This window comes from Nymphaea colorata, chromosome 8, assembly GCF_008831285.2.
Source record: "Nymphaea colorata isolate Beijing-Zhang1983 chromosome 8, ASM883128v2, whole genome shotgun sequence".
In the NCBI taxonomy this organism is placed as follows: domain Eukaryota; kingdom Viridiplantae; phylum Streptophyta; class Magnoliopsida; order Nymphaeales; family Nymphaeaceae; genus Nymphaea; species Nymphaea colorata.
The window spans coordinates 20,681,676-20,696,819 of record NC_045145.1 but is presented as its reverse complement, the minus strand read 5'-3'; the positions used below and the strand labels follow the sequence as shown (position 1 = coordinate 20,696,819).

At 37.4% G+C, this 15,144-nt stretch overlaps 1 protein-coding gene across 2 annotated transcripts; it reads left to right on the top strand.

The window, feature by feature from the left end:
* The first annotated feature begins 926 nt into the window (after nt 1–926).
* On the top strand, nt 927–10,176 carry LOC116258957 (aldehyde dehydrogenase family 7 member B4). Of its 2 annotated transcripts, none has more exons than XM_031636489.2 (15): nt 927–1,231; nt 1,461–1,547; nt 2,551–2,682; nt 3,490–3,562; nt 4,454–4,476; nt 4,566–4,629; nt 4,750–4,795; nt 5,626–5,806; nt 5,992–6,168; nt 6,242–6,406; nt 6,818–6,958; nt 7,037–7,134; nt 8,106–8,255; nt 8,951–9,016; nt 9,343–9,698. In XM_031636489.2, the coding sequence occupies exons 1-14, from the start codon at nt 1,091–1,093 to the stop codon at nt 9,003–9,005; spliced, it is 1,533 nt and encodes a 510-aa protein (XP_031492349.1). In that variant the 5' UTR covers nt 927–1,090; the 3' UTR covers nt 9,006–9,016; nt 9,343–9,698. The 2 variants fall into 2 exon arrangements, with proteins under 2 accessions (XP_031492349.1, XP_031492347.1); XM_031636487.2 differs by lacking the exon at nt 9,343–9,698 and adding an exon at nt 9,898–10,176 and having other exon boundaries at nt 928–1,231.
* The last annotated feature ends 4,968 nt before the right edge of the window (nt 10,177–15,144 follow it).

The following is a 15,144-nucleotide window of genomic DNA, read 5'->3' as shown; positions in this document are numbered from 1 at the left end:
AAGGTGTACACTTTTTATAATCTTTCAAATTTATGCTTAAATATATAATTGTCAGAAATCCAAATTATAAGGTAAAGAAGCATAGCCTTGCTAGTGAGCAGTTGGAGATACCTAGAAGGTGTATTGTCTTTTTTTTATTTCTGAATAAGATAGTGACACTCCAATTCATAAGTTTATCATCATAAGTTTCACACAACCCCAAAAACTCAAAAACAAGGGTTTATCACCATAAGTTTCCACACATAAACCTCAAAAACAGGGGTTTATCATCATCATAAGTTTCCACACAAAACCTCAAAAACAGGAAAAATGAGACAGTTTTTAGGTGTTTTTTTACCACCTATTCTCACAAAAAAAAAAATTCAAAGAATTATTCATTGGATTTGATTCCACTCGTAATGAATCTTTTTGCTGACATAAATAAAATTGGTACGTCTTCTGAAATTATAGGGGAAAGCTTAGGTCTATCCTGAAATTTCTAGTTGCCCTGTTGCTAGGATAATGGTCCTATGAAATTATAAAGCACTATTTGTCAACCTGCCACGTGTTCCATTTAACGTGCAATAGGTGCCTTTGTCCAGAAATGGACGAAATAAAACGGAGACGCTCTACTAAATTAAGCCCAGCAATGACACTCTACCACCTAAAGCAGAAAACTATATAAACTGTCCCAAATAGTTTTTCTGTACTCGTGGCTTCCGATGGGAAGTGGCCTTAACCTTGACATGCTCACGCTGTTATCAAAAGAAAACGGGTTACCAAAAGATTTCGAAATGACTGTAGAACCCTTACATCTGAAACAGCAGTGACCGGCTTTATGCGTCGATTTGATATAGAAGGAGGAGGTTTACGTAAATTGACATTGGATCATACTCACTGATGCAGAGGGCCCCCCATCCGCAATCGCTGTCACTTCGGTTCCGTGAACGCATCGTCGTCCTCGGAGCTCCTCAACAAACGAACGTCTTCTGATATCGGTTTCGCATCGCCCTCGCCTTCCTTCTCGTCCGACGGATCGTCGCGTCCAAACGCTCTTCCCGGGAACCAGCGACGGATAAGTAGGGAGTTCTCTCTCGCTCTCTCGCTCTCCATGGCGCCGAATTTCGCTAAGAAGGAATACCAGTTCCTTAGGGAGTTAGGGCTGGCGCCCCGGAATCAAGGGTGCTACGGTAGCGGAGTCTGGAGGGGGCATGGCCCCACCGTCACGTCCATCAATCCCGCGAACAACCAGGTTCGATTTCGTGACTCATTCGTCATCGGAGTCCGATCTCTTTTCCTCTTTTGGTACAGCTAAAAGCTTATCCTTGTGGTTGCTGCATTTTGTTTTAGTGACTCCGTTGTCGTCCGTTTTGTCGGAATCGCAACGGACTAGTTCCTTGTGGATTATCAGGACGGCCATTCTTTCATGATCGGATTATTCTGATTGGATCGTTTTTCTTTTTTCTTTATGTTTGGTTCAGCCTATAGCAGAGGTGGTGGAGGCTTCAATTGAAGACTACGAAGAGAGCATGGTGGCTTGCGCCGAAGCTGCGAAGTTGTGGATGCAAGTAAGAGGGTTTCTTCTTCTGTGTGCCTGTTCTATTTCCCTGCAACTTATACCTTTCACTGTTTTGTTGCACAGTGAAGCGGACTTAAGCTTCTTAGATTGTGAATGCTAGTGAAAATGTTTATTGTTTTCTTGTCAGTGTATTGACATGTTTCTGTTTCTCTGATTTTTTTTGGAAAAAATTGTAAAAATTTGTTTAATGTGTGACGTATCTGTTCATTGTAAGATTTGAACTGGTATGACTTCTGGATTTTGCTGTTTTCACTTTGTTTCTTTCCTTACGAGACTTTCTGTATTTTATAGTCCGTGGTTGTAGCTGGTTTGATTTTGTACGTGCTTTGCAGAGATGTATTTGTGTAGGGATTTTTCGCCTGCTGAAATGCTTAAATGAAACTAAATAAGTTGATGGAAGTACAAAAGGAAATAAACAAAAAGAGTAAAAGCTAGAAGATGCTTCATCGGACAAACGATGAGTACATTCACCTTCCCTTCTCCTTTGGGGATCAAATGGTTCTCTTACTGAATTTTCCCTTCCAGAATATTGGGAGAACCTGGGATGTTGTTTTCTATCTTAAAAACGTAAACTATAGCCTAATTCAGTTTTCCTTTATTGACCTGATGTGTCTTGAAGGACTCCTAATCGGTATCCATTTTTTAAAAATAATGCTGAAAAGGCACAAAGGTTGTTTGTTCATGATTCTTTGCATCAGACATGGCAGCATTTCTAAGTTATTAGTTATAAGTTTGATGTCGTAGGCATCTGTTGAAAATAGAATGGTGTGGTCATGTTCAGGGGCCTTCATTTTGGTGTTCTTTATTTTTATCTTTTGAAGTCACAGAAACATTCATGGTGACCAAAAAGAGTCCTTCATATGGGAAGATGCACACTCTTTTACTGTTTCATCATTTAATTGTTTAATGCATTAATCTTCTTTAGTTGATTTACATATTTCATGAATAAAGTTGGTGATTCTGTAAAAGTTTTCTTTTCTTGTATATATCAGATTCCAGCACCAAAGCGTGGAGAGATTGTGAGACAAATTGGTGATGCCCTGCGTACCAAAGTGCAGCATCTTGGTAGGCTGGTCTCACTTGAGATGGGGAAAATACTTCCTGAAGGAATAGGGGAGGTTCAAGTATGTTCCTTTATCTTTATCGTCATGCCTTCCCTAATGTGAACATTGTCTGGACAAACCTTAATATATTCTTTACTACGTTCACATTATTTCTGAAGCAAATCTCAAGAGTATATGTTATTGGCCTTCTTCCTAAAAATTAAAATTATTTGTTTTTTTGTTCTTAAAATGTGCTAGATTGGAAAGTATTCTGAAATTTACCCTATTTTCATTTTTTCACTTTAAGATTGACTGTTCGCTGGTTTATTGCATTGGTTTTACTATTCTTTTTTTTTTACGACTGATCAACTCACTGTCTTTGTTTTGTGTCTGTCACTTCTGTAATGTAATCGCCATGCTTCTAAATAGTCCTGATTCAAGCAGCTAATTTGAAAGAGTGCCTCATTCTGTGGACCATGCTTCTCCATTTTGTTCCTGCTGGACAACTTGGCAGTTATGCAACAGCTTAAATTTTTTAGATCATAACTGAATACGCATGCTGTTGATTGTATTTTTAAAATTCCACATGGTGTGGAAGTTCAATCATGGTAATTGTGCCCTCCAACTATGGCGCACTTGAATTGCATTTCTTGCTCGCCTCATGAAAAATGGAAATAAAACATGCATGTGCCATTTACCCTCCTTGTTGCTTCATATTTTTAACCATCATGGGCTTTCTTATAGGCATGTTTGCCTGTAGGCCCTGTACCTGTATAGCTTTAGTTTAACTTCCATTAGATTAATATCTGCCTAATTAAGAAAACAAACTTTTTCTTTTTTCCTTTGTATTGACCTTAAATGATGGTATCTCATTCCACTAATTTTCAGGAAATCATTGACATGTGTGATTATGCGGTTGGATTAAGTCGACAACTGAATGGATCAATCATTCCTTCAGAACGTGAGCCAATAGTTCTAATTTTTTGTTATTTAATGGAATATATCTCGTTCTAGCTTAGGGATTCAACTAGTAGTAAAATACTTCTGCATTTTTCCTTTGCGAGAAAGTGTTTCTCAAAGTTTTTCTCTCTGGACTGTGCAGTTTGCATTTTGGGTAGGTCAAGTTGCAGGTTTTTATTTTATCTTTCTAGGAAGTAGATTGCATAAACGTTGTTGGCTATTCATATTTCTGAAAATACTTTAGCAATAGTTCACATGATGATCCTCATGCACAATCCTGATAGGTTAGCAATTGACTGTAAATGTCACTGACAAGCTTGAGCCAGATGGTCCTAGAGAAGCATGGTAGCTCTGGTTCGTTTTCTAGCTGCTGAGCTTCCTGTAACGACAGTTTCGCTTAACATGCTAACAGTTCTCTTGGATATGAATCGATAGTGTGGTTCTGTCTTAATCTGCATTCTCTTGTGCTGGATCCTACAGTTTCCATGTTCACATGCTTCTGCTTCATGATTTGATTTCTGACCAAGTGGTGATTGTTTAGTGTGTGCCCTGCCAGGTTATAGTTCTAAGTACTGTTCGGCATACTTTATGAGGATGTCCTTACACATTTAACCTAGCTGGAATTTCTACTGTTACACACATTTTTTCCTAATCATTCTCAGGATGGCATAGAATCATAGATATGTGATTATTGGAATCTAGGGATAGAACTTTTGGTGGCATCCTTCAATTTGCTTAGTTCACTGGACCTTTTTGATAAACCACTAGTACTAGTATAAATCTAAAATAATTTATTTGGTATAATTTGAGATGACGTGTTTTATGTTATGGGTTGGCTTTAAGATATAATAGTTCTTCTGAGAGGCCTGTTTCGATTCTTATTTGTTGACAGGTCCAAACCACATGATGATGGAGGTGCAGTTTACAGTTTCTTCTTGGTATGGAGTTGTAGATTTTTTGTTGTCATTGCTTGTTGACAAGTTTCATGTGATCTAAATACCTAGGTCTGGAATCCTCTTGGGGTAGTTGGGGTAATTACAGCGTTTAATTTTCCATGTGCTGTTCTTGGTAAGTACATCTACAGCTTCCATGCTTTACTTCTTGTCCACTATGGTATAATAATACTGTTGAGATTGGTTTAGTTGTTTGACTCATATTTAACCTTCTTTTTTCTTTTATTGCTCCTAGGATGGAATGCTTGTATTGCTTTAGTTTGTGGGAATACTGTTGTTTGGTGAGTTTATTTGAATTTATATTGTTTTAACTGAGTAGCTTGATTAAATTATCTTCCTATTGGATAAGTTCATAACCTCGGTAACTCCAGAGTACTGAAAGTTGGTTCACTTCTCCTTCATGAAATTTTTTGAAGTTGTAAAATTATGTTGCGGAGAAATGCTTGTCAGTTAACTACAATGACTATCACAAGTTGCTAATATTTGGGAGTGGTGGGGACATTAATGTAGTGCATCCAGGGGATTTGGCTGCATGTGGAACCTAAAACAAGAATTGCATGCTTCCTGTTAGATACTTGTCACTAATTGATGACAACTCCTAAATCTATCCTTTAATTTACTATTGACATCTGAGTGTCATTATAGTATCATTTTAGAATTTGTTAAGCTTCCATCCTAATATATGCATTTCTTATTCACCAGTGCATGCTTAGTTCCGAGACTGGTGGCTCTGTTTGGTTTGTTTCTTGTTATCTTTACTATCGGAAAAAGCTATTCTTAAATTCCAAGGACATTTACATCATTGCAACAAATTAGAATTTTGCTAATGGATACCAAAAAGACACATAAAAATGTGTTCTTGAAGTTAACGTAATGATATAATATCTTCATTTGTAGCACAACAATGGCCCACATGCATGCTGCATGCATACATGCGATTATGAACAGGTTCATGTGTCAATAAAGTCTCTAACAGGCAACTCGTTTTTTTTAAAATTCCATCTCTATATGTTGTTGGTAATCTATCCATTCCTAGTTCTTGTCTGCTAATTGAGTCTATGGTGTAACTTGCAAAATATGACCTTCAAGCTCTTTCTGATTTCTCAAACAGGAAAGGTGCTCCGACTACGCCCTTGATCACTATTGCAATGACCAATTTGGTTGCGGAAGTGCTTGAAAAGAATAACCTACCAGGTGCAATTTTTACAACTTTCTGTGGTGGTGCTGAAATTGGGCAAGCGATAGCTCATGATACACGAATTCCCTTAGTCTCATTCACTGGAAGTTCCAAGGTATGAAGTTTATAAGTCAGGTGGCAAGTATGAACTTCTACTATGGAGATGCCACTTTTATGTCAGGAATATCTCCAATTTCTCATTTTTATTCCATGAAATTTAAGTTCCTTGGACTTATTCATAAACTTGGCCTTTATCACAAATTGGCCATTCCGATCTCATGATCTCTAATCACTATGTAGGTAGGGCAATTTGTTCAGCAAACTGTTAACAGGAGATTTGGCAAATGCTTGCTTGAACTAAGTGGAAATAACGCAATAATTGTCATGGATGATGCTGACATTCAGCTAGCAGTTCGTTCTGTTTTATTTGCAGCCGTTGGAACTGCAGGACAGCGGTGCACAACATGTCGTAGGCTGGTTAGTGCATATTTTGTCTGTTATTGCAATAGAAACCATATGGTCTGTGCATTGAATATTTTCAGTTTTGCAGCTTCTTCATGAAACTATTTATCAGACTGTGTTGGATCAGCTGGTTGAAGCATACAAACAGGTGAAGGTGGGGGATCCATTGGAAAAAGCCACCTTGCTTGGGCCGCTTCATACTCCTGCTTCAAAAGTGAACTTTGAGAAAGGCATTGATATCATCAAATCTCAGGTATGTTTCATCTCCTTGATTTCTAAGTGATTACATTTACTAAAAATGCTGACCTCCTACTGCAAGTTCCTTTTTGTTAATGTCTCAGTCATTAGAGGGCAAGCTGTCATACGCTAAACTGCTGTTACCAAAGACAATCCCTCTTTCCTGTTCCTCTTTTGCCTTTGTTTGTGCACCTCTCTTGCTTCATTGAGATTTCTGGGCAATTCCATGGCTAAACGGAAAGGCTATAATGAAGAGAAAAGGAAAGTTGATGATGAATACATGTGCTTAAGCTTTTTGACTTTGAATGATTCTGAGTCAAGGCCATGGTCATTAGCTGTCAGTGATTCCTGTTGAGCACATTGGGAAGGTACATGAATAGCAGTTTCCCTGTGAAGGTAATTCTGCATACTCTCCTGTCTTATGCAGGGTGGAAAGATTCTAACTGGAGGATCAAGTATCGAAAGTGAAGGCAACTTTGTCCAACCCACAATTGTTGAGATTTCTCCTGATGCACCTATAGTTAAAGAAGAATTGTTTGGTCCTGTGCTCTACGTTTTGAAGTTTCAGGTGCCTTATACTTGCTTTTGCTTGTGAAAATTTGTGCTTCTCTGTATTTAACTAAACCTGAAAACTGACTTTATGCAGACGCTTAAAGAAGCTATAGAAATAAACAATTCAGTACCACAAGGTTTGAGTAGTTCAATTTTCACACGAAGACCAGAAGTTATCTTCAGATGGATCGGGTGAGTGTCGGAAATTGAATTGGTGATTTGTATTTGATGGAGATGGTTTTTGTGTTGAGTGTTCTTTGTCAAATATGCAGTTACTAAACAATTTCTTTGTATTCATCTACGTAGTCTGTGGTTCTAAAATTTTATATTGACAGATAGAAAGATGACTGAGACTATCGAATACTGAAGCCTCTATTAAAGATGAACTCTCTTTTGAAACTTTAATTAATTTTTTTGTGGCTCATGGAATGTAGAGGATCCAAAGAACCACAGGCTTTTTTCCTTTGCAAAGTGATATTTGTTGATATTCAGTTCTTAATTCTTAAAGATATCAGAACTAGCAATTTGTCTTTCCAAATCTCCATGTGGTGTACAATTTACTTTGCTAGACATTTTGTCCGTATGTGTGTAAAGCGTAAATTCTCAGTGGTCTACAAACTTATGGTCCTTCTACCCCCTGCAGTTATAACATGTGCATTCTTGCTCTTCTCACTATCATAGATTGTTTTGAACTAGATTGTTTAAAATGTTTAGAAGACCTTGCTTCTCAAGGGGAATCCTATTTTGGCATCTCAGAAAGCTGTCAATAGAAGGTCCTGGATTTGTTCTCAGGGGGAATCCTATCTTGGCATCTCACTATACCTAGGTCTTTCTATATGTCCATGTGTGGTGTACACACATTAGTTTGCTATAAATTTCATCCATACACTAGGAGCTCTATTAGTGATTTAGAAGCTCGTGGCCTGAATGGGCTGTGCACTTATTGCATGTGTTTCTTTCTTCTCATATAGTCTAAATCATGTTGAACTGTGAATCGAGATTTTTGAGGATTCTTAGAAGGTAATTTTACTTGCGACGAGGAATCATATCTTGATACCTTAGCAAGCCGTCTGTTGATGAGAGTGAGCTGGTTGTTTGTATTATATGTGAAGTCTGAGACTGCTGTAGTCGTATCCTTTTTTTATTCAATGTCTACTGTGCAGACCGCTTGGGAGTGACTGTGGTATAGTGAATGTGAATATACCTACTAATGGTGCTGAAATTGGAGGTGCTTTTGGTGGTGAAAAAGCAACTGGTGGTGGTCGTGAGGCTGGAAGTGACTCCTGGAAGCAATACATGCGCCGGTCTACATGGTATGCACCAGATATATTCTATTATTATTTGTCAATTTCATTCATGTGATATTACTGAAATCTGCATTTTGACTTTGTTTTCTATGTCAAGCTACAGAATTTATGAGAATAAATTAAGCTAGTAGTTAAAGTTTAGACTATCCAGGTCTTATGTTTAGTGTTTCTAGCTTCAATAGTGACATCTTGTTGTTCTAATGCTTCTTTCATGAAACTGCTTTTATCATCCCACTAGTTAGAAAATACAGTTCTTCAGACTCTCTCTCTCACACATTCATCAGCCAGCTACCTCTGTAGCTGGATGGTTTTTATTTTATTTTGCGATGCTAAAAGTCATTGCAAAAGGTGCATTGGGTGACAACGGCAGTTGCTTGGCCATGGGTCTTAATGATGGAATGCACCTTTCGCGATGGTTTTTAGCATTGCAAAATAAAATAAAAACTATCCAGCCATAGAGGTAGTTGGCTGATTTCAATCTCTCTCTCTCTCTCTCTCTCTCTATATATATATATATATATATATATATATATATATATATTAGACTTCTCTTTAGGTTGGACTTTGAGATGTTCGATTACTGTTAAGTTGGTTTCTCACTCATTTACAAGCTGTTGTATGGTTTCATTTAGAAGTGCAGTTAAATCAAAATTCTTTAGTTTCTACAAAAATGTCCATAAAATCTAAATTTCTTTTTTCAGTACAATCAACTATGGAAGTGAACTACCTCTAGCACAGGGAATTAATTTTGGCTAGGGCATCTCAAGGTGAGCTCACGTCATTTCAAAATTAATGCTAGTCATGTTGTTGTCCATGTTTCTGATGGATAATGGTTGTCTTGCTTTTGGTTCATGGTTATATGTGTTCAAGCAATGATAAGATTAAACACTGGCCTGTTTCAAGCATGGCTAGAGATTAGAGAACCTGATTTGGCTCAAATATGGGTGCAGATTTGTATTTGAAACTAAATTGACAATGCTCCATCCTAGCTTATTATTTAGGTGGGCAGGATCTGACTGGGAACAACCTGCCTGTTTGTCTGGTCAAAGACTTTTTTGGGCCATTCATCTAATTTTTTTGAGGATTATGTTAGGTGGCAAGGTTACTGGTTGACCCACCAAGATGAGCGTGATGTTTTCTCTACATTTAAGCCATCCACATGTTACGATACTATCTTATTGGTTACTCCTTCATAGATCTATCTTGCATCATAGACCTGTATATTTGGTGCATCATTTGGACGTCTAGGCTGGAATGTAGAGGTATGAGTAAGGCCTGTCCTGATGAGTTATATTTGGGAAGAAAATTTTCTTGAATTTTTTGCCCGAACTCATCTTGCTTCAATGCATTGAACTCGAACAAACTACTAAGCTGAATGTACAATTGATGAAGTGTAACCCTGTAAGGCTCCAGAATTATAAATTTGTCTCTTTTCCAACTTCGAAAATAGTTCTGGTGCAGCATATGAGCTTTTATTTCGAATTTTGATAATGTATGCCATCTAATGACAAATTTTGTTCCTTCTAACGTCAAATTGTTTTCAAGATAATTGAGCTGTGTGCCCTTCATCATGTTTACCTTAGTAGTGAGCCTGGCAACCAATGCATTTATTTGGCTAAAGGAATCCCAATGCATGTTTGAATTTCAGGGAAGCCTTTCTTTATTATCCCATGTGGTCTTCCGCAAATAAATTAAATCCGATACTTCTGATGAGTGGCAGCGTTAAGGGCTGTGCTTGTCTCGTACATTTACGGTGCAGGTGTGCATGTGGTGTTTCTCAATATGGATGTACGTAAGGGACCTCTTCTCTGCAGGAAATAGAAAAACAAAAGGCACCTATTGTTTATGTGGTGGCAGGGTAATTTTTTTTATTCTCGTTGACAGAAATAAATTTTATGCCCAGAGAGATCCTTCTTCTTCTTCTTCATTTTTATTTTCCAGTTTCACTTTCTCTACCACGTATCCCGAGAGAGAGAGAGAGAGAGAGAGAGAGAGAGCACTGATTTTACAATGAGGAGGACGGACACTTTTGGGTAGCATGTTGAGACCACAAAATCGGAAGGATGTGAGAAGGCTTCGTCGTGTGCATGGATCTAGGTTTCAGGCAATGTTGTCTGATTCATCTTTGTAGGTGCTGGTTATGGAGACTAACCGTCTTATTATGTATGTTCCCCTTTGATCTTGCGTGAAGAAGTAAAAGAGGGAAAGGGAGCGCTAGGTTTGCGGCAATTATATGTGGACACGACTTTTTACAATATTATTTTGATTCTAAGTCTGGTTATATGCGCTGGTGAACTAAATTTAGGGTCCCAGTATGGTTAGTATGGTTAATGATTAAAGTTTCCCTCGTTCATACAGAAGAAAACTTTTTGGTAAGATAAGATAAAAATGAAAATAAAAAAGTGAAATGACTACATGTTTCTTTTAATTACAAAAACATCCCCCTTCTTTTACTTCACATGTAAGCTGCACACTCAAAACGGCACACACAATCTTTACTAATTTTGATCATGTTTGTCGCTTTCTTCACAGGTTAGAAATAAAAGGATCCAACTAGAGTGACGTTTTCTTCTCCGGAAACTCCAGTTTTTACGCCTAGCTATAAAATAAGGCTTCTAATTTGATCTGTAGGATCAATTGTTGTTGCCTGTCGCTAAGAAATAGCAGCTGTTGGTCTAAACAGGCGGATACATTTCGGCAAGCCCAGATTACGCACTCCATGATTGCATTAGGACAATATTTTCATTATATTTGAAAAATTTTAACTCCTGGATAACTTTACCAGGATACAAACGATTGATCTAGTATGTGATAATAATGGAACAATACGGAGAAGATTGGTGTGACAGAGACGTTCTTCGAATTCTTACAGAAATAGTGCTTCTACCCAAATCAAGTGATCCGGTATGCCTTCGAAGTTTTAGACGATAAAGATCACAACCATATGCAGTTTCTTTATTATTATTTTTGTAGTTCTCTACATTTTCATACATTTTTTCTTTCAGTTTCCTGTGCTTTTTCTAGTTTATAACTTGTTACGACTTGTCTTCGAACACTCAGAGGAGCTTTGGGATATTAGTTGTTTATTTAAGTCTGGAGCTTCCGGCAATAAATTAAATAGTAGACGATGACGATGTTGCCCACTTTGCCCTAACGCTGATTCAGATCCAAGTAAGGAGTCATTGCAATAATTTTGCACCAACAACCCCAGCGATGATGAAGAATCGATACTTTGATTTGTTCAATATACGCTTTTCTTTTCTTCAAATGGTTGGTATGAATGCTTCGATATGATTGAGGCTGGTGCTTCTTCTCCAACCGGTTGGCACTGAGTTTTCATTATTTAAAAAACAAAAGACAAAAGAAGCTAAGGTTCGTATCATGCACATGTGCATGCAGCACGCATATGGGATTGATTCGGAGGCAGAGTGTAGAGTGTAAGGGGAACCATGGGCTCTCTCTCTCTCTCTCTCTCTCTCTCTATATATATATATATATATATATATATATATATATGAGAAAACTAAGTCATCCATCATTTTAATTGACGTATTATTATTTTTTTATTTTATTGTGCAGCACGATGGACGCAGGGCGGAGGAGATGACTCTTTTTTTTTTTTTTTTTTTGAGGGGGTGTTGTGGGGGGAATGTTTCCTTCCTTCTCCCCTCTTCCTCCATCGATGGAGCCATGGAGGAAAGAGGTGGGAAATCCTTCCCCGCCGCACACTAACGTTGCCCATGCGGTCAGCTGGGTGTTGCTCAATAGTTCTCAGTGCTGACTCTAGTTTATCTAGACATCTAGTTCTTCTTCTCTCTCCCCATGAGTTCCTCTCTCCCTTCGTTGTAACCTGCAGGGCCACCAGATGGCGTTATATGATTTAGTCACATCTGCTATGTATATCTCTCTCTCTCTCTCTCTCTATATATATATATATATATATAAACTACTTTGTTGAGGTACAACAACCAAACCTTATAAATTCTTGACAAAAGTGACTTTAAACACAGTATGAACATTCTACTATGCTTATAAATACTAATCCAACATAAAACATGTTTTACTTATAGTTGTTGATAAGAAAACACTTTTTTGTTCTACAATTAAAAATTTAATGTCATAAGAGCCATCGTTTTTTTATTACTATAAGAACGTATTAAACTCAAAAAATGACTAATTTAGTGTATGATTCCCATCAAAATGCTATTAAAGATGAGAGGCCTACGGTTGGTGACAGACCTCTAAAAGATCTTCCCAGCTGACATAGGCGTTGCACCTAACGAACCCCCACCGTGGCTTTGACAACTTCAGTTTTCTACGTTAGTTGATCAATCAACACGGCGTCCACCTAATCCCTGCAAGATTCAACGGGAGAGGGAGAGAAAGAGACTAGAGAAAGGGAGCAGCCTCTTCTAAGCTGAAAGTCACAAAGAATGTTTACCAAGGCTTGAAAGAGAGAGAGAGAGAGATAACAAAATTTTGGGTCAAAAAGTTCCTTAGATAAAAAAACAAACCATAAAAAAAAATAAAAGAACGAAAACAACAACACAATAAAACAGAATAAGAAGGGTGGGGAAAGACTAGATAAATAGAATGACATAGTCACCCAACAACAAACGAAAGATGGTGTCATAGCCGAATAGCAAAATGGACATCCGCTGCACGAAGCGTGTCATAGAATCCGACGATGAGAAGGTGCCCTTAAAGATTCTGTTGTTGTGCTACTCTCAAATGCGCCACCAAAAGTATATGAACCACAAGAAAGAGGGAGAGTGAGAGAGAGTTGAGAATCGAATGTTTGCAGATGCATGAAAGTTTTTAGATAGTTGAAAACCAAATATGATAGGAAAAAGGGACTCATATTCATCCTTGCAAGTAGTACATTTGGGCGAATAAGACTTACTTAGCGATGAGCTAAGAGGACAACACAAAGCCGAAATACATGTATGCGTTCCCCAGACTAATCTTTTAAGCAGTAAGCCTGTTTGAATCTAAGATTGGACGAATATTTAAGATATCATTTTGCATTCCCAAACGCCTGCAAGTTAGGGCTTTCCAACCGTTGAAATCAAATTCCAGAACCAATTTGCAATGTATCACAAGATTTTCATTCCAAAATTGTGTAAATGATTCAAATTGAACATAGTGAACAATTGGGTGATAATTTGTTCGGGGGAATTTCTCTGGGGTTGTGTACCTAAGCTTTGGAATGACGATATACTTAAAGAGGTGTTTGATATACTAGAATCATGGAATTTTAGAATCAAAATGATCAAATTTATAAAAAAAAAGTGGAATTATTAAGCAAATGACATATTTTGTTTCTAGAATTACGAAACTGAAACCTGAAAATTTGATTCTATTTCAGTTTGAGGATGAATTATGATGATGAAATTTTCATTCTTCTATCAAAATTTCAAAGCATCAAACACTCCCTTAGGAAACTTTTGGCAACAGTAATAATATGGTACTGTTCACAAACGGCAAGTAATTCTGGCTTGAAAGTAACGCAATGGACAATTTGCGGGTTCTTGAGATCCGGGGCGGCAGAAGCCATGCCTCGTTCAGATTTTTGAAATATATATATATTTTTAAATTTCATAAATTTTAGTTTAATTTATGTAAAAAATATGAAAAATTATATTTTGGTTCCTGCTAAAATTTTGAAAGTATAGTTCAACCCTTACAATGAAAAGTTCCTAGCTCGGCCTGAGATTCCTGCTGCTGTGCCTTCGTTTCTCCATGAGCTGAAGCCATATCAGAGACTGAACCCACATGCAGTAGGGCCGGGTCTGGTTTATGCGCAGGATTATCTAGCCGATACAAAAGCAATTACCGTTGTACTTGCTCTAAATTCAAGTAATTTACCATGTCCAAAACAATTTTGAACGGGAAATCAGATCACGTGCATTCTACCTGCAAGTTCACATAGAAACAAGACAGATTTATGCTTTAATCGTCCGTGGGAGATATTTTTTTTTTATTTTTACTATTTTTGAAAATCTTTTATTTGATCCAATGTCAAAACTTAGCCGGACTTACGTTAGAATATTCTATTTCGCCGTGCACGTGTTGCCTAGGCAGAAGTGCCGGCCCTTTCCATATACACACACACTGTTTATTTATTTATTTCATTCATTTCATTTCAAGTACGATTGATCACAGACCACAGAATTGAAATTAATGAGCACGTATTATGTAAGGCACATGGGGCCGATGAATGAAGGCAAACGTTAAGTACGAAAAGAATTGCGGCAATTGCATCACACTTGCCCATGAATGTAAGTCCGAACGCCGCCACTCTAAGTTACTGATATGATCTTAAAAGTTATTTTTCGGTAAAAGAGGAACATGTTGAAGAACTCGAATTGAATCTCATCCCTGAAGTCCTATTGCATGAATCTGTTGCTTTTTGTAGGGCTTTGGTGGTCGTTCGTCAACCCACCGACCAAAACGAACTTTTTTTCCTTTTATTATTTTTTCTTCTTCTGATCAAAGTGAATGCAAAGTTGGTTTCGAGGGATCTAGCATAAATGATTAGTCTGAGTATCTCATTTGATGACTTGTCTGTAGTTTGATTTTTATTGGTGTTACTTAGTGATCGAAACACACTCATTCATATATTTCTATATTGGAGGAGGCACTCATTTATATAACAGAGCAAATATTTGAAAATGTTAATATAAAAATAAACATTGAGAAATTGGTATAATAAGAATTGTCCACACCTGCCAACATATATATTTACCATGCATAATCACATATATAAAATCATTTTTTATTCTTTTACCGGCATGCACGTTTTACACGAGATACTGCAAGGTCTAACTCCATTTTTCATTGACAAACTAATGGATGGCGAGCTGGCTTCTTTTCTTTGACTTTACACACAAGT